We start from the raw sequence: 19,468 nt of genomic DNA on the forward strand, positions 1-19,468 counted from the left end.
GAATGACCTGGAACCACTCGGGTGAAGGGAGAGGCCTGAGGGAAGAGAGAGAGAAACACAACACTGAAAACAAAGACAGAAAAGGAGCTGAAGCCAGGTCTGCTTCATAGCTCCGTCTAGCACTGACTTAATTTCAAGTATAACAGGATTCTTTATCCATCATTTAATTTATTCATTATACATATAACGGGATCAGCATCTATAGTCACAACACAGTTATGCAGAACCATAACTGAAGTCAAATTGCTCGTGACCCTCCATGTTTGTTCATGGCAGTGGAGGCCATTGTGTATGTGTGTGTGTGTTTATTGAGGTGGGGTGAGGTTTAATCTTATCAATTAAATCATGGTCTCTTCTAATTTAAGGGTCTCTTGGGGAAAATGTCCTCGTCCCCTTCTGTGCATGAACTGGCATATGCAGAAACACACCTGATCCCATCTGATCTTTGGGCTGTGCCCACCATCTGTGGCCCTGCCATAACCTCATATCATAAGACCCCTGCGTGTACACGCATATCATCCAGACCCTAGGCTTTACTGTCCATAGGCTTTCTAGCAATTTCATGCTCCAAATTGTGGATTGGGCAATGTTGGCTGCCTTCCCCACATCCCACCAGAACAAGGGGGACTTTGTAAGGCTGTGACAGTCCTGTCCAGCAAGAATAACCCCTCCCGCCTCCCCAGCTGTTCTCAGACCAGGCTGCATGTTGCTCAGCACTGCAGGAGTGAGGGCCTTCTATAGGAGTCTTGCAGTATACAGGAGGTGGCTACACACTGTGCTAGGTGTCCCCCAACTTTTGCAGGGCTCTCTCCCATCCTGTCAAGGTTTCAACCCCACTCTCCTCTGCTCTCCAAGCTTTTAGCTCCCCACCTCAGAGTTTGTATTATATTAACTGACATCCTGTGTGGTGGAAAGTTGCCCTCACGTCCTAACAAGCATCTCATCTACTTTATGATCAGAACTCCAAACTTTAGCTCTTTCTTTTAGTCGAGCTCTTTCTTTGAGTCAAGCCCTTTTGGAATTCAAAGCAAAACCCATTTCTCTCCCAAGTGTCTAGCTCTTATAAATCAGAAGCACTTTGTTTTCAGCCTTTGTGTCCACTGTGAGTTAAAAGCATCCATTAAGCTCTTCAGTTGCCTACTCTGTTCTGATCACTATCTGTCCTGCACATAAATGCCATTGATTTAGTTGGTGGCAAGCCCTAGGCAACTAGAAATACCTAATGAGCGAAAATATTTGTTTACTATTTCAGAAATACTCTCCTACTACATATGCCACAACCCTTGGAAGAAGTCTTGGATTTTTTTTTTTTTTTTCTTTTGAGGTATATCTGCTGGGTGGCTTTGTTTTTGAGTTGTTTTACAAAACAGATGCATCACTTTGTTGTCTGTCAACACATGGCATCTTTTCTTCTCAAGAACTTTCAAGTAGGTTCTTTTCTATTTTTTTTTCTTTAGAGCATTCCAGTAGGAAATTGAGGAGGAAATTTGCCAGTTTTCCTGGTAATGAATGATTATCTGTTTGGCAAAGACTGTCAGGTGGGGCATAATTGCTCCAGTCAGAACTCGTAGATGGGGATTTATTGGTCACCATAGTTAACAAGTCTAATCACACTTGGCTTTCTTACTTCAGGCTGACCAAGTGCTTCCACTTTGCATTTGATCATTAAATTTTCAAATAAAATAGCTATATCCTACTCCTTCTGCAGAGGAGGCAATTTGGGTGTCAAGAGCTACTTGGCCTGTGAAGATTATCCTGCAGACCTAGGTCTTAAATCTGGTTGTTAGACTCCATTGGACAAGTGTCTGCCCTGCCTCAGTTCCTCAAGGAGAGGGGCCAGACCGATGCTTGAGAACTTACCAACCAAGGAGTGGGTGCCTGTGGTCAAAGGCTGACCCTCCCACATTCAGCTCAGTTCCCCAAAGACTTGTCACAGTGCCCTGCACCCAGCGGTCACAAATGTTGACTGAATGAATGATGCCCAACTTTTATATAATACCTCTCCTCGCCATTGGGTGGTGGTTAGGCTTTTGAAAAGAGCACTTAACCATCATTAATGAACATTGTGCTTTGTTTTACTTTTATTGCAATCCTCTATTTGCAGGCTAGATTGAATTAATTATAAGCCTAATGGCTTTTCAAATCTAGTTGCAAGTTTTTATCTGTAGTAAAATTTAGGTGTTTCAATGATAAAAAATATGTGAGAGAGAGTATGATCGTGAATTATCAAGCTTCTACTGTAACACCCTTTCACTTCCATAGGAGAGGAGGAGGGTCTAGGGAGCTGAGTGATGCTAGATCCCTTCCACCAGCTATTTCATGATCAGACATACTTAACAAATATACTATGTATTGGATGAGGTTTGCAACAAGGAAATGGACTGATTTAATGCCCTATACTTTTTAAATGGGACTCTTTTCAATGATGTCACTGGATATTTTGCTGCCATTTTGTGTTCATGCACAAATGTGCAAATATATGCTTTAATAAATACGTTAAGTCAGAGTTAATCTATCATTTTATCTTCTTGGACCATAGTCTCTTCTTGTCAGATTTGCAAGACAAACAAAATCAGTTGTCTGTTTTTGCTTTCAAGAGAATCTTCTAAAGCTACAATCCTAAGAGTGTTTTTCTTCTCTTTGGAATGGAAGAAGCATTTTGTATTTTTTTTCAAGGTGCTTCAAGTACTAGGTAAAAAGTCAGGATTTGGGAACTTTAGCAGGGGTATGGAGGCAGAAACTTTGGTTTGGGATGCCTTTTAGGAGACTTGAAGTTTGCCAGAACTGACATCCTATTGGTTTTACCTGTGTCAGGGGTCTTCATTTGGGCATCATTTTCTCCATAAATTCTACAGAGGTCATTGTCACATCATAGCAGGGGTTTCAAGCTGGAGTTAAGACAACCACCAGACTCATTGGAGCTCAGGGCATCTTACTGGTGGGAAGACATCTTCAACAGGTGTCCCTCTTTCTGTGGCTTCTTGCCAATGGCTTCCAAGATTGGAGAAATATATGCCTAAAACATGTAGCAATAGCATCAAAGAAAATAGATGAGTGGTTAAGAACAGGGATTTTATAATGCATTTGCCTGGGTTCAAATTCCAGCTATATGTATCCACACTCACACCTCAAACAGAAACAAGAATATTGGCATAATATTATTTGCACAAAGAGCAAAGCATTTGTAAGATAGGTGCCTTCATAAGGACAGATATCTTGTTGGAGGAGCTACTATTATTACAAATCTACTTTCAGCTGCTACCTGCACTAGCACCATTTTAGTAGAAGGGAGGCAAGGTGGATTCTCAATTAATAAATCTACCATCAGGGAGTTTGTTACCTTCAGTTTTATCTTACAGTTCATCACTGCCACCTTTGCAATTAATTCAGCTTTATTTTATTTTTTTACACAAAACAGTTTTGAACAACCCATCAGGAGTGTCATTAACATGGATAAAATTCCATTCCACCTGTGCAACTCAATTCATGAGGCCCCAGGATTCATTTTTCTAATTGTTCTGTTACTTTTTCTTTAGACCCACTAGGAGACCCAGATAATCACCCTTTACTTACCTCACCACACAGAATGATATTTTTTGTTTGCATAATAATTCTATGCCTAGAATTCATAGCATAGTCATTCTATAACCCATTCCAAACAAACCAGGGTGTGTTTTCTTCTTCATAGCCTCCATCTTCATCCTGATCCTAATGGTCATACCAAACAGTGATTCTCACGCTGGTTAATGTCTGCCTTGGTTTCCTTATCCATAAAACAAGGATAGTAATCATTTCTCCTCATAAGGTTGTCATTAGGATAAATTACATAAACATGTAAAAGTTCACAGAACAAAGCCTAGAACGCAGAATAGCTCAATATCACTTGATGGTACCATTACTGTTTTTATTACTATTACTTTATTATTTTTTATATAATCTGTTTCTGTTTACTAGTTACCCTGTGTCTTAGTTCTACTACTGTAGCAGAATACCATAAACTGGGCAGCTTATACAGCAACCCTTTGCTTCTCACAGTTCTGGACACTGGAAGTCCAAGACCAGGGAGCCAGCATGAGCAGGTTCTGGTGAAGGCTCTCTTCCTGGCTAACAGATGCCTGCCTTCTCCTTATATCCTGATGTGATGAAGAGAGGGTTAGCTTTCTCCCTCTTCTTATGAGGACACTAATCCTGTCATGGTGGCCCTACCTCCATGACCTAATTATCTCCCAAATGCCTCACCTGCTAATCTCATCCCAGTAGGGGTTAGGGTTTCAACATATGAATTTTAGGAAGACACAAATATGCAGATACACCCTGAATCATGGGCAGCTCATTGTTTCAATAGCTGAGCTGTCCCCTGATCCTTCTAGGAGAGGAAAGGAAGGAAGACAGAGTGCCTAAGGTGGTTCCTCTTTGCCCCTTCCTTTACCCCTGCCCACAAGCCAGAGCATCCCAGACTCCTTCCAGGCTTCGAGACAAGACAGAGTCTGTTATAAGGAAATATGGTTCAGGTCAGGCACCATGGCTCACACCTGTAATCCTAGCACTCTGGGAGGCCGGGGCAGGCAGATCGTTTGAGCTCAGGAGTTCAAGACCAGCCTGAGCAAGAGTGAGACCCTGTCTCTACTAAAAAAGTAGAAAGAAATTATCTGGACAACTAAAAATATATAGAAAAAATTAGCTGAGCATGGTGGCACATGCCTGTAGTCCCAGCTACTTGGGAGGCTGAGGCAGGAGGATCGCTTGAGCCCAGGAGTTTGAGGTTGCTGTGAGCCAGGCTGACGCCACGGCACTCACTCTAGCCCAGGCAACAGAGCAAGACTCTGTCTCAAACAAAAAAAAAAAAAGGAAATATGGTTCAATGCATATATTCAGTCCTGAAGGCTTTATTAAATACCATCTACCTGTCAGAATAGCAAGATCCTTTCCAGCTTTCTGTATACACATGTTACATAAGAAGGTTTGCTTAATAACCATAGCTTCCTGAAACAAAGAACTTGGCTAACACCAAGGAACTTTTTTCTTTTTCTTTCTTTCTTTCTTTCTTTTTTTTTTTTTGTAGAGACAGGGGCTCACTATGTTGCCCAGGCTGAAGTGCAGTGGCTATTCACAGGTACAACCATTGTGCATTAAACCTTGAACTCCTGGGCTCAGGCAATCCTGCTGCCTCAGCCTCCGAAGTAGCTGGGACTACAGGCACACACCCAGCTCAGCAACAGACATTCTTTAATGTCATATTACATTTTCTAGCAAAAAGTTAAAAGTGATACTGAGAAAAAAAATCTATTTTGAGTGGCTAAAACTTAATGAGCATCAAATTTTTTCTTTAATGCATTAATTTTATAATCTAGCAACATAGTAAATCAATACTGGCTGTATTAAACAAAGTGTTTTTCTTTTTAAAGATATTCTGGAGTGTGTACAATAATATCCCTCCGGTGACCAGCCTGCCTTTGAGATGTAGTTATCATTTAATGAGAGGAGAGAGGCGACCACTTTGGTAAGTGTCTAATGTGTACCTTGAGGTCAAGGTGGGAGGGAAATTGTTGTGAACCTCATAAAAGATCGTATCCCCTGAGACATGTCTGACACATGGACCCCATGGAAAGTCTGTGATACTGATCATGGCCCGGGGCTAAAGGGGACTGTTCTAGTGTTCTCCTTCTTTAATAGCTTGGTGTAGTGAGGAGAGTGGTGGACAGTACGTTGGTTTGCCCAGACTGGAGTCCTAAGTAGTAATAAATCCTTATGTCATTCAACCTTTCTGAGTTACTTACTCATTAATAAAATGGTAATGTATCTCAGCTCATTCACTAGCAAATGACAGAAACCTAATTTGAGCAAGAAACGGATTTTTTTTGAACCTGAGACATTCACTGGGATTTCCAGCAGATCTGGGTGTTCAGATGTTGTCAGGAGTCTGGCGCTTTCCATCAGATGTGCTTTGTTTCCTTCTGCATTAGTTTAATTTTCAGGACTAATTTTAGGTTTAATTTCATGTTTAATTCTCTCCCTTTTATGGTAGCAAAATGGCCTTCATCAGCTCTGGTCTTACCCGTTGCAAGTTTATCGATGTCAGCATTCACTAGCCCTCACTGGGGTCCCAGAGACAAGGAAGGGGCAATATTCTCATAGCAGGCCTGGGTTGTAAGCTCATCTCTGCAGCTGGGCGGTGGAATCGACCCTATCTGAGTGGGTCTGACATAAGAGTAGGGGACAGGTGGTTCCTCAAGGGCCAGCTGAGGTGCTCCTACCAGAGAGAGAGCAGATATTAAAGAGGGGAACACAGCAGATGTCCACCAAGGGACACTTATTACGCCTATGACACAAGATTGCTATGAGAATCAAACGAGACCTTGTCATGAACGTGATACTGCAATGTAAAGGCCTTTTCACACGTGAAACAGTTGTATCAATTGTCCATCCCCAGAGAGCCGAGGGACCCTGTCAACACCCCCTCCTTGAGGATGAGGACTTGTGCCTCATCCCCCACCGTGCCCGGGTAGCTGCTGAATTCCACTTTCTTCCCTCCCTGGCCCTAACCGTTTCCTTTTCTTTCATCTGCTTCTGTTTCCAATAAAAGGACTGGGGGAGAGTTTATTGAAAAATGCCTAATCGTTTCGGTTTTTATGTTGAAATACTGAATCTAAACATCCGTAGAACCTCTTAATCCTTGAGTATAACCTTAAACGTTGGTCTTTGATCCAGGGAAGAGGAGAGTAATGCAAAGGGTGGCGTATGGAAGATGAAAGTTCCCAAGGACAGCACGGTAGGTTTCTTCTGACCCTTTTCTAGACCTGGCTAAGCGTGGGATTGCTGTGGACTGCCTGTGCTGGGCATTTGGCGCTTTCCATACAGCCTGCCTGCCTGGCGGTCCCCAGACACGCCTGGGGGTGAGAAATTGTGTTCAGACTTGGTGATTTTCTGCCCTACACTGTCACCTTGAAAATGTAGAATTGCACTTCCCTATAGAAATGGTGTAATCGTGTGATTGCATCATGCAGTGTGTAAAAGTCAACGCCTGCAAACTTTACAGAAAGGCTGATTGATTATCTTTATGGCAATCATTGCCTTGCCAGCCATGACTAACACATGGAAGTTGGTTTTACCCAGTAGCAGGTGGGATCCTTCCCAGCAAAGTCTCATCCCTCCTCCTCTGGGGAACAAAGGCAATTCTGAGAATGACCATGGTGTGGGGAAGGGGGAGGTTTGCACCTCACCATTCTTTAGGGTTTCATGAGCCGTGATGCCCAGCCTCCTTCTGGAGCTGGTGAGAACCTGGTTGGTGTGATGACCTGGTGGGATGCTGTTATGCAGTGGCCAAGCCTCAGAAATGCAGATTTCCCAGGAGTGGGCTTTAATTCATCATAGTGACTGCAAAGAAACATGAATATTAAAATCATTTAAGCCCTGGGAAACCAAAAATCTTCTTTGAAAATGGATGAAGGGGAAACGCTACCCATTCTCACCTCTTCATGGTTTCTTTCATGTGGATAAGCTCAAAGAATTGAAATGTCTCCAGGGACCCATATGTTTGAGCTGGAGTCATTTCCCTATAAGCACATACCTAAAGATATGACCAGATTTATTTGTCAAAGGTGCAAACTATTGGTCAAGATGTGTAGCTCTAAGATTTGACTGTTATTTGGCATACACAATAAAAAATACCAGGGGAGCAAATAACAAACCGAGCAAGGCATATGAAGTCTCTCTGCTCACCCGCTCTAAAAAAGAGAGAGAGCAGAGAATATCAGAGAATGAGAAAATGTAGGGGTTTTGTTTTTTTTTTAATTTCACTAAGAATGCTTTTTGCCTTTTCATGTTCTTTGTTTACTCACACTAGACTTTGAACTCGAGTAGAAGCAATCATGATGTCAACATTCATTGAAAAGTGGCAGAAAGGCAGCTTTGTCCTTTCTCTCCTTGTTAACTCACTTGGCCACATTCGGTCACAAATAGTCATGCTTTGAAGTCCATACAAGTGCCCTCATCCCAAGCAGTTCAGCCTATTCTTAATCATCAACCAGAGGGAGCCTTGTGGGTCAACCTTGTCTGAATTCAAAGAAGGAGAGTTAGGTCTCCTTACCCGTAACTTCCTCCCACTCTTAACTTCATCATTAACAGCATAAAGAACTGTGGTTGGACAGATGGAAAATGGAAACGATGATTTCTAGATAGAAGGCTAGTAGACCTGGAGGCCAGAAGGGAGGGTCTAAGAAATAGAAGAGAAAAACCTCCATGAAGGTGAGAGGTCACATTTCAGTTCCCTACTTAACTGCCCTGGCCTTGGTTAAAAATTCAGCTAGGCTGCTTAAGCTCAGGAGAACATAACAATAAACACTATTACTATATTAATAGTTAATGTGTTTTGAGCACCTGACATACAGCAAACACATAGCTATTTATGGGGTGGATCTTAAATGTTGAGCCCTTTCATTGAGCACTTTGAACGTGTTCATTGACTAATTTCACAGTCATGGCAACCCAGGGAGGTCAGCCCTGTTACCATTTATTGTTCGCCTAAAGAAACTGAAGCTCAGAGAGGCTGATAACGTACTTGAGTCACAGATAATCAGCAGCCTCTCAGGGTTCCAACCCACTTCTGGGAGACCTTGGAACCTGTGGACCATGGCAAGGAGAATAAATGGGACCAAGAACTTTTCAAAGGGAATAACTGGAGGACCTTTTAGGCCTCCAGTAACCTGTGAGTGGATTCTGGCTGTCTATTGGATGGCTTTAGTAGATCTTGAGTAGAAGGCACTCCAGCGTTGGTAGGAGGTAGCCCAGAACATGTACTGATTCTTCCAGGGAAACTGCATACATTCATGCACAAAGTTCTGTCACCCAGCATAAACAATCTTCCTAGGTCAATGGAATTTTCCAAGTCTCTAGTATTAATTAAGTAAACAAGAAATTTCCTCAAGTGTTCTTCACTTGTGTGACGTTTGAAGTACTTTATAAGCTATTAAAAAAAAAAAAAGAAAGAAAAGAAAAAAGAAAAAGAAGGGTTTTGAAGAGAAGGATTTTGCTAATAGCATTCACTTTATATATAAATATATATAATCAATTTATACACTTTGAATTGGTGAGAGGCAAAAAAGTTGAAAAATTTTAAGTCCTTTGAATGCATTTTTCCCAGCTCTTCTGAATTTCACCAGCGGTTTTACTAAAGGCTAGCTTTCATAAGACTTTGGATCCCTCGTATCTGTGTAAGTTTATTTGTAAACCAATGCAATATATGCCAGCCTTGTAAACGTTTACACCCGTGATTTGGAGATGTCTGTAGGCTCCAAGTATGGGCACAGAAAGTGCATGTGAAGTTGAAGAAGATGTAACTTGTCTAGCTCCTGAAGATAATTGTCTAAAAATATATATGTGTTTTGTTTTGTTTTTGTTTTTTTATTCTTTCCCCACATCAGTCCACAGTTTGGAAAGAGTTGTTGTTAGCAACTATCGGGGAACAGTTCACAGATTGTGCCGCAGCAGGTAAAGAAGCCCACAGCTCCGGTCGTCATGCCTCATGTGTGCTTGGCTCCTGCTTGTTTCTTGCAGAAGTTTGTTTGTTTTGTAACTATGAAGCTGCTCAGATGTTTTGTTTTTTTTTTGATGTGTTCGTGGTGTTTAGTGTTAGATACATGTGTCTATGTACATATGTAAATTTACACATGTGTATATTATATTTGTGTCTATGTATATTACATATGTGTATATTACATATGTGTATATTACATATGTGTATATTACATAACATATTGTGTCTATGTACATATGTAAATTTACATATGTGTATATTACATTTGTATGTATATATACATATATATTTTTCCCCCTCATAGCTCAACTTAATAGTATCTGCAACCATCTGTCCAAAATAAATAGGCAGAAAGAAAAGAAAAATTTGACATCAGTTGGGCTCTTGACACAACTTGTAGTAGGTTTCCTTTATCTGTTCCAACACTTCCAAAGGCAGAGAGTGCCTTTGGTGTCTAGTGAAGCTGGGAGCTGGGCAGGCACGATCCCTTCGTCCCTCCTGTCCCTCTCAGTCCCTTCCTTCTGCCTTTGTTCTTCGCTCGGTCCCCTGCTCAAAGAGGACCATGGCAGGTAGTCAGGGCTGCTCAGTGTCCTTACCTGTGATCCCACAGTGGAGGAAGGTCTTCAGGACTTTCCTTTGGAGACCATTTTCAGATGCTGAGTGCATTTCCGAGAGCCTCTGTGAGTACTTTTTGGTTTGCTTTGTGCTTACGATGAAACCTCTCAAAGAGGAGAATGTAATTGCCTGTTTAAAGTCTTATTTTCTTCTCAGGCAGTTCCTTCTGAATGCTTCTGAGGTAACATTAGGATAATATTTTTCCTCTTCAGCTTTCAGTTAAGTTTTGTTTATTTTTTTGGGTTTTTTTGGGGTTTTTTTTTTTGTTTTTTAGTTAATGATATTGATCAATTGGCTTTCAGACTCCTTAGACGGTGCTGTCTTTGAGAGCCCCTGTAGGCCTTCCCAGTCCCATGGCGAGTGTCAAATCCGTCTCGCTAGCAGTTTCAATAATCCTATTTTTATTCTGCTTACTCCTTACACCACTTTCTAGTCACTTAAGACAAAGCCTGTGTGAAGATAAAATTGTCTCAAAAATACATATTTCTTCTGTTTTAATAGGGAGTAGTTAGCAACTTGATAATATACAGCCAAAAATGCATCTTGTATATAATTATAAATACATAAACCCTTGGGAGAAGAAATCTTCTGTATGAATTATTCCTGTTTCCAGAGCCAGGGAAAATAGTCTAAGTAATAATAAATAGCCAATGTTGAGTAAAGAAGACAAGTTGTTCTGTGGTTGAATTAGGAAACGAGACCACCTTTAACTATTAACCATAAGCTCTTCTGTTAACTAGCTCTGCCACTTTAAGCGAGTCAGCTGATCTCTCTGGGCCTCACTTCCATCATCTTTAGACAGCGGCTCCTCCTAACTCTAATGTCTTATGCTGCCAGTAACCTAAAATAATCGAGGTTTTGCTGGTTGATTCCACTTATGAATATTGCATATTTGCTGATGGATTTGCCTTTGCATACAGGTGCAGCCTTTTACCATGCCGTGGAAAGTGCTGTGCTAGTAACTATGCCTCAGTTACCGAAAGGCAAGCCAAACTGAGATATTGACAGTTCAGCGTATTCAGCATCCGTCAATTACATCAGCCCCTGACCAATAGCGTAGAAACGGGCAATACCCAAAGACTGGGAAATGCGTCTATTTCCCCAAAAGACCGATCTAGTGACTTCGTGGCCATTCTTGAAAGTGATAAACAGCAAAGCTTCCCTCTTTATTTGATGATTTTATTTTCACATGGAATAAACCATTGAGCTCTAGCAAGACTATTTATTCTCAAAGTATAAATTTAAAAATAAGTAACTTGTACCTAAAAACTGTTCTTGATGGGATAGTAAGTTTCTGTAGATAGCCATAATTAGGTACTGTTTTTGGGGGGGACTTTTTGTTTGAATGTGACATATATACAGAAAAGTACACACTTTGATAAATGCTCTCAAAGTAAGCATACCCCTGTAGCTAGCATGCAGATAGAGGAACAGGACATTACCAGCCCCCCAGAATCCCCCCTCATCTTCCCTTCATTCAAAGGTGGCCACCAAGCTAACTTTTGACACCATAGGCTAATTTTGCCTGGTTTTGAACATTTATATAAATGGAGTCATTTAGTGTCAAGTCATACACATTTAGCCAGGGCCAAATTCATTGAAAAAGCAAAGAAGGCAGAGAGGAAAAAGGGAAGGGAAGAATGGAGGAGGAAAGAAAGGAATTATTGTACTGAATATGACTTCTTTTAGTAAATTGGGTGTGTTCTCATTTAAACGATATCCTAATACTAAAATGTTTTAACCTCCAGAAGACAATCAGAAAAACTGATGACATGCATATTTAGATTTACAGAAGTTAGCAAATTAAGCGAAGAATATTAATTAAAGCAAAAGTTCCTAATTCTGATAATGCTTATCTTTTGAGTATGACTTATTGCTGCTAAGTGTGCAAGTGCAAAAAGCTGGCCTTATTTCATTACTGTGTCAGGAGCACAGAAAACCAGGTGTGTGTACTACCATCAATTGGCTACAAAGTACCGTAAACAAAGTGGCTGCAAGGGAGTATATAACAGTGTACTTACTATCCAGCCACTATGCTCAACTTTCTACAAGGCAGCCCCGAATATAGAATTTCATTTTTTTAAAGGCCTACATTAATCAATGTAGGTAAATGAATGTCCATTCACTGAAGTATAGTACTTAGAATCACAGAGGCATACTCAGAAGATATTTACTTACACTCTATACGGCGCTGACAGATAGTCTTTGGTTCTCTAGCCCACGGAATAATGCCCAGAACCAGAAGGGGATTGCTACAGGGAAGCATCAGAGAGCAGGAAAGATTTGTAGGCAAGGAGCAGACAGACAAACCACAAAAAGCAGATGAGCAACGTAGGCTGCACAGTCTGGGTCCAGTCAGTGCTGGGGCAGATAGCACTAACCACCTCAAGGTCTCTGAAAGCCTGGCAGGAAGTCAGGAGAAATTCTTGCTCTTCTTTAACAAAGACAGCAAGGCATCGAGGAAAAGTTCATTTCAGTTCACTTGGCTTTCAGAGGGCAGGGAATTATGCAACCCATTTAAAAAAGAAATCTCATCAAAACAGAGTAAGAAATAGTCAGAAAGCTTTGGTAACTTTAAAAAGGGTAAATTACTTATCTGGAAAACACATTTGGCTGGAACATCTTGTTTATCTAAGTCCCTGGGTAAATGTGATGTGACTGCTACAGCTTTTGTACACTAACTTGCATTTTTCCAGTGATTCCCGTAGAAACAATTATTTCTTACAAATTCTCTTGTGCCACCTTCTTTTTCCCATCCTATCTATAACTTTCAGATAAAATGATTAGATTCTTAGGATCAATCAGACTGAGTTGAAAAATATCACTCATTTCTTTTTTTCCGTCTTCTCCCCCAGATGACGAAGTAATAGGAGTTAGTGTCAGTGTTCGGGACCGAGAAGATGTCGTCCAGGTCTGGAATGTAAATGCCTCCTTAGTCGGTGAAGCGACTGTTTTAGAAAAGATCTATGAACTTCTGCCCCACATAACATTTAAAGCAGTATTTTATAAACGTAAGTGCTTCATTTCCAGTTACTACTTTCTAGCTTATTCTATGATATTTTTAAAGGTAGAAACTGTGTTGCAAATGAGGTGAAGGCAGAATCACTTGAAATTCAATAATTCAAAAGAATTCAATAAAATACATTGAAACGTTTAAAAAAAAAACAAGTTTAGTCTCAGGAATTAAAATGAGATTTTATTCTTGCCTGACTGCATGGATCAGAAAAGGGAAATACATATTATATTTGTTATTTCAAAAATTTAAACCTGGACTTAAATTCATAATCCTCAGAAAAAATTACTTTCTATTGGAAAGAACAATAACAAAAATGTCATTATATGAGCTGGTAGGTAGATATTCAATCATCCCTTCATAAACAGGAATTTATAATGTATAACATCTGTATTTGTAGAAGAAATGCATTCTGAGCACAGGCATGATTGAATGTTCTACTGAAATGCTAATATTTCCTCATTACGGTTGACTGTGACATAGGACTGAAAGAATTCACCCACAGTGGCAAAATGTTAACAGCATGAATAGGTGTGTGGACCCATTGTTTCCATCATGATTCATGTTCATTGCTTTTGTGTGCTCTTTTGAAAAAGTCATCTTTTTCATAATGAAAACATCTTAGTGCTATTAAACCAATGTTTGGTAGATCAAACTGCAGGTTACACTTTTTAACAGTGAGTTAGAGAAAAGGATTGACAGCCCTACAAATATCTGATAAATTTCCTATATCCCAAACTCTTCCTAGAGTCGATAACCCATTTTTTAAACTTCACTGAATCTGAGATGCCCTTGATGATAAGGCACTCCATTATTTAGTATCATTAAGAAAGAAATACAACACTCCCAATTAAACTACGACACATTATTGATACCAGAGGACTTCAAATCAGTGTGTGGTGGTGGTGAGGAGTGCATCTTAGAATTGCTGAAATACATTTCTTTATTGTTTCATTTTTTCCAACTCCTTGCCAAAAAGGATTTTTAAAAAATCACATCTCATTTTGCAATTGTTCTCCTATGACAGAGAATATTAAAACTAAAGCCTCCCTGTAAGGAATCATACAATTACAGACCAAATGATTTTAAGTTTTAAGCAGTGGAATTGATCTGGCCCTGCAGATATCCAGAAGTTTTGCAGATATTCTGAATTTTATATGAAAGTTTAAATAAAAGAGGCAGAAAGACGCCACTGCAGAAGTTGCCTGTTGGCTGTGCAGTGTGAAAATCACATTTTTTGATGCTAGTTTTTATCCTTTAAGAATACATTAATTATATTTTCACCCCAGATATTTAATTGAAAGGTCACCGGGGTTTTCTCTTTTTTCTGCTCCACAAGAATAACTAGCAGAAACACTGCAGAAGGAAGTGTGTTTCGCTGCCATTTATGAATGAGGCTAAAACATTCTTCACCACTTTTGAACCAGCTCCATACTTGACTCAAAAGAGGAGAAAAGCAATTTGGAATCATTAAGTCAGGCACTTTGGATTTTGACCCACTTCGAGAGTGTGACCTTCATGAACAAGTCACAACTTCCCATCCTTTTGCTTTCTCAAACGAGTATCGAGGAGGTTGGTCTTAGATGATCTCCAAGGTTCCTTCTACTTCAAAATTCTATGATTAGATCTCCACATACCCTATTGGTTAGCAGCAGACTCACCACAATATAAGAGTATTATTAGATAATGAGGCCACAGAGTGGCCAGGCTAGTTCTTAGGGCCGTGGTGATAATCACTGACTAGGGGCAGGACGATTCGCTGCTTAGCTGTTGTGATGGCTGTGGAAGGAAACAGCCCAACTAGGGGAAACAAAGTTGCACCTTGGCCCCTTGAATCCAGCTGAACAGACACCCGAAAGGGAGAGGCCATTGTAAAGCTTGTGAGTAATAGAGAACTGGCTATGAGTCTCAGCAAAAGTCCATATTTTAATGGCATAAATCAACATTTTGAAACTCAAAGCTTATTCAAATAAAAATGTGAATTTGAAAAAAAAACCAAGCAATTCTCTTTATTTTCTATAAAGCAGGCAGTCCTTTACTCAGCAGGGTTATACACCACTTGCTGCAAAAGTGATTTGGAAAACTGAGGTTTGGGCAGAAATCTTATTTGCAGCATGATGAGCAGGCGCAGGTGAGCTAAGTTAGAAATGGCCAATTCATGCTCTTACTCTGTCTTGTCAATAGGTGGAAGTAGGCACAGCTAGGTGACTGTAGATTCTCCACGTAGAATGAACCCAAGCATATTCAGTTACAGCCTCCAGACGGGGCATGAGGATTAGACTGTGGGTAATTTACATATGATCTGGATACAGATTGTTCCTTTGGGAAACTCACGATGTACAGAGACACCCTGCCCCCCTCCCCATTTATGTAAAGTTCTTTAAAGCAGCTGAATGACGAAGGTCTTTTCCGACGTGAGGCTTGTTTAGAGCAGGGGTTGGCAAACCAAAACCTGGGGGCAAATCTGCCCTGTCCTTGCCCCACCCCACCCCACCCACGCATCTGAGAATGGTTTTGCCACTTTTCAATGGTTGGAAAAAAGCAAAAGAATTGTATTTTGTGACCCACGAAGATTATATGAATATCAAATTTCAGTGTCCATAAATAAAGTTTTATTGGCATATAGCAATGCCCATTTGTGTCCCTAGTGTCCACACCTGCTTTAGTCCTACAACAGCAGAATTAAGACTCGGGACAGAGACTGTCAGGCCTGCAAAAACTAAGATATTTATTCTCTTCACCTTTCTAGAAAACGTTTGCCAACTCCTGGCTTAGAGCAGTTCTATTCCCTTTCCACCGGGGCTAGCTGCCCCGAGGCTGACAGCGTGCCCTCTGCTCTCTGGATGCTCCGAGCTGCCCGTGTTCTGTTTTGCTGTCTCCTTAACCCACCAACATCGCAGTGTTTCAACAATGACCACCCCAGACTGTCTCTCACACTCTAGAAGTAATAAAAATCTCTGGATGGTCCATATCTCTGGATTTACAATTTGGACACCAATATCACAGTGGGTCTGCAGCTCCTCCACTTGACCCTGAAGCACAGTGTATTTAACTGCAGACCAAACTATGTTTTCTTCGGTGTCTGCCCTAAACATCTTTCTTAAAAAGAACACACACACATACACACACACACACACACACACACACACACGAAAAAATATATGAAATTATAGCTGTCAGAAATGTTCCATTAAATGAGTTCAGATTTCTGGCCACCCTTAGGAATTTGGCCAACTGGAGGTAACCCTGGGAGCTGTAAAGTGTGTCTCCCGTGTGTTTCACACAGGCCATGAGCAGGTTGGGGTGAGCATCCAAGGTGATCTTGGAGGGAAAATAGTCCCACCCCACCCCTGGGATTAATTTAGTCCATATTAAAAACAGAGAATTGGGAGGGGATCAAAAGGTGAAATAGGCCAGCCCATCTGTGCCTTCCTAGGACACCTTTCACCGCTGGTGGGGGTAGGGTGCAGGGTGGCAAAGTACCCAGGGATCCTGCATTGCCCCTGCCTTTATCAGACACTGCATCATGGTTATGGTTAACCAAGTCCAGCAAGTGGATTCTCAGCCTTGGCCTTTTGCCTTGGAGGAAATGCTGTGTATTTCATAGGTCTCCCATTTCCACCTTCCACTTTAAAAAAATATGAAGTCTTTAAAAATATTTTTGGTAGCATAATTTATTTTCAGTTCTAGAGTTCCTAATTAGTAATTTTGTGAGCCAGACAATAGGACTGAAAATCCACTGGGGGGCGGAGGGAAACATGATTGGGAAAAATAAAAGACTCATCAATTTTATGAAACTCCATTTCCCACAGAGAGTGTTGAGAGGTGGGGAGGGAAAGTAATATAATTGCTATCACCCTGGTGTGGTTCTTTGCTTTGCTTTATTTTTGTTTTATTTTATTTTTAAAGATAGGCTCATGAGTGGCTCTGTCTTGGGTAATGTCAGGCGTCCCCGCTCTCCGTGCATTTTGTGGGGCACAGTCTCCCCTGCAGCACTTGCTTGCAGCCCAACATACTCTCTTCATCAGCTTGTCGGGATGACTCATCCTCTCAGGCACAGCAAGAAGAAACAGGCAGCATGCCCATTGCTTGTTTATTCCTTGTTTTAATTTTCATTATTACGTTTCTCAGGAAATGCACGCCTTAGCTAACAGTTACTGGCAAAAAAGGTATTTGAGTTCTTGCCAACATTTGGGGAAGCTGAATGAGATGCCTAGAGGAGGGTTGGCCCATCCTTTGCTTAAAGTTTTCTTTCCTTTTTTTCTTTTTTGTTTTTTTCTGTCCTTTAGCCCATGAAGAGCATCATGCTTTTGAAGGTGGACGTGGAAAACACTAATTGCACTCTGTAAAGAATTCTTTGTCCTTTGCTGATTGGTTTTGGAAACGGTCTTAACAGGAGGGAGAGTGAAGAGAAGACATGCCGAAGCCCGATGCTGGTCAATTTAGAGTGGGTTTCTGTCCTTGCAGATTGGGCAATTAGGACTCAAAGTGGCAGGTGGGGTGGGGGGGAGATTGTGTGGGTTTCTACCGTCACATTATTTGCTTTAAAAAAAAAATTTTTTTTTGGCTTTCTAAATTCTCCGTTCTTTTCAGTCTGAATTTTTTTTTTTTTTTGCCCTTTAAAATTCCTTATTCAGTCTAATTATTGTTTTCTACACTCCCCTTTCATTGAGGCACAAGAAATTGGTTTCCCTTTAAGTAGCTCTGCTGTACCTAGTTAATGAGAATATGCATAATCATGACAATACTGGTTTTGAAAACCACACTGTACGAGGAGGAATACTAGCTTGGTGAAACCTGTCTTCTGATTATTTGTTGTGACACATTCCTACGTACCATGAGCTGGGCATTGTTTTTTTCTGTCCCACGGAAAAGAAAAACCATACTTAATCTGATTTTGCACTGACAGCACACACATCTTTTATTTTTCCTTTTTAAAACTTTTTTTTTTTTGTTAGTGATAAAGAGAAAAAAAAATAGTTGGGTTGCCTAACATGAACACCGTAATCGCACAGTTCAGTATCAGGATATAAATCAAACTCTAGGTCTTTGGATCCTCTGTGGAAATATTTCTAACCAGAATTTCAATTTGGCCTTTTCAATGAAAGGCTTAGAGCGGTAGCAAGGGATTTCTCTCAGTAGGAAACCTGATATCTCTGATTCAAAGAGGAGGTGATATTTTAATTGTTTGAATTAAGCTTCTTCCAAAGTTTGGGTGTGTTTACCCACTTAGGGCTTTCCAAATCAATTCTAACACGTTTTGTTACATGATCCCCTTTTCCTGCTCACGTTGTATGTCATTTCTAATAATCGACCGTCCTCCAACCTGGGCAGCTTTCTCTGCCACTGTTCATTTAGGAGCAGGAAGTTAAATCTCATTTCCAGGATGAATATGAACATTCACAACGTTGAACTTTGAGTGCATTCTGTTCATATTCATCATTGGAATTGTTGCTACGTATTGTATTATACTACCAAAGAAATACTGATTTTAGTAAAAAGACAGGGCCACCCTCTGGAACATTGAGACTCCCTCAGAATGTGCCAATTTCCCTCTCTTGCCTTTGCCAAGCCTCTGGCTGTTTTTGCCTGCTAAAAGGGCAGGGCCATTTGCAGAGGCCTCCTTAGGATGGCTTGTTTTTGGAGTCACGGGAGCTTGTGCGTGCTTATACATTTTTCAAAAGGGCGGTGCACCCAGAATTTTCATTGCACCCAGGATTTTTAATTCCTCTTGCAGTGCTGACCAGCAGAAGGTGGTGGGGCTACTTTTAGCCTCCAACATGTGTTTGTAAATAAAATTCTCCACTGAAACATTTTAAAGAACTTTCACCAATATCTTTTTATCAAAGTTGTGCCCTTCACTTGCTTTACTAGCCATATCAACTATAATCATCATCATCATAGTTTTAAAAAAAATGCTCTTTTCTAAACTTGAGTTTTTTCAGTGATTTCAAAATGAGGTATAAAGATATCAGACTCATTTAGCAAAAGCCTGGGACTTGTTTCTCTAAACATTGTACTAACATTCATCTTGTTTTAAAATTATTCCTGAAGGATTTTTTAAAAAAAACTCTGGACATGAATTAAAATTCTTTTTTATAAGATAGGTATTTTTCTGATAGATTAGAAAAAAAGGATATAATTGACTTCACTATAATTGTCATATATATTTCCATAAGTAAATGGATTTTGAGGTATTTTTATTTTTTGAATCTTATTTAAAGCATTTGTGATGACATGTTCAACTTTTGCATGTATGTAGCCATTGAAGTAAAAATAAAATAAAATAAATAGGAATGTTAGGCTCA

At 40.4% G+C, this 19,468-nt stretch overlaps 1 protein-coding gene across 1 annotated transcript in view; it reads left to right on the forward strand.

Annotated features, from left to right (window-relative positions):
* EIF4E3 (eukaryotic translation initiation factor 4E family member 3) overlaps positions 1–19,468 on the forward strand; it is a 38,590-nt gene extending 19,122 nt beyond the window's left edge. The window contains exons 3-7 of the mRNA XM_045529897.1: positions 5,406–5,500; positions 6,709–6,769; positions 9,420–9,486; positions 13,003–13,158; positions 17,450–19,468. Of these exons, the coding sequence (XP_045385853.1) occupies positions 5,406–5,500; positions 6,709–6,769; positions 9,420–9,486; positions 13,003–13,158; positions 17,450–17,496 (426 nt within the window). The 3' untranslated portion in view covers positions 17,497–19,468. The remainder of the gene's footprint in view (positions 1–5,405; positions 5,501–6,708; positions 6,770–9,419; positions 9,487–13,002; positions 13,159–17,449) is intronic.

Source organism: Lemur catta, chromosome 18, assembly GCF_020740605.2.
Source record: "Lemur catta isolate mLemCat1 chromosome 18, mLemCat1.pri, whole genome shotgun sequence".
NCBI lineage: Eukaryota > Metazoa > Chordata > Mammalia > Primates > Lemuridae > Lemur > Lemur catta.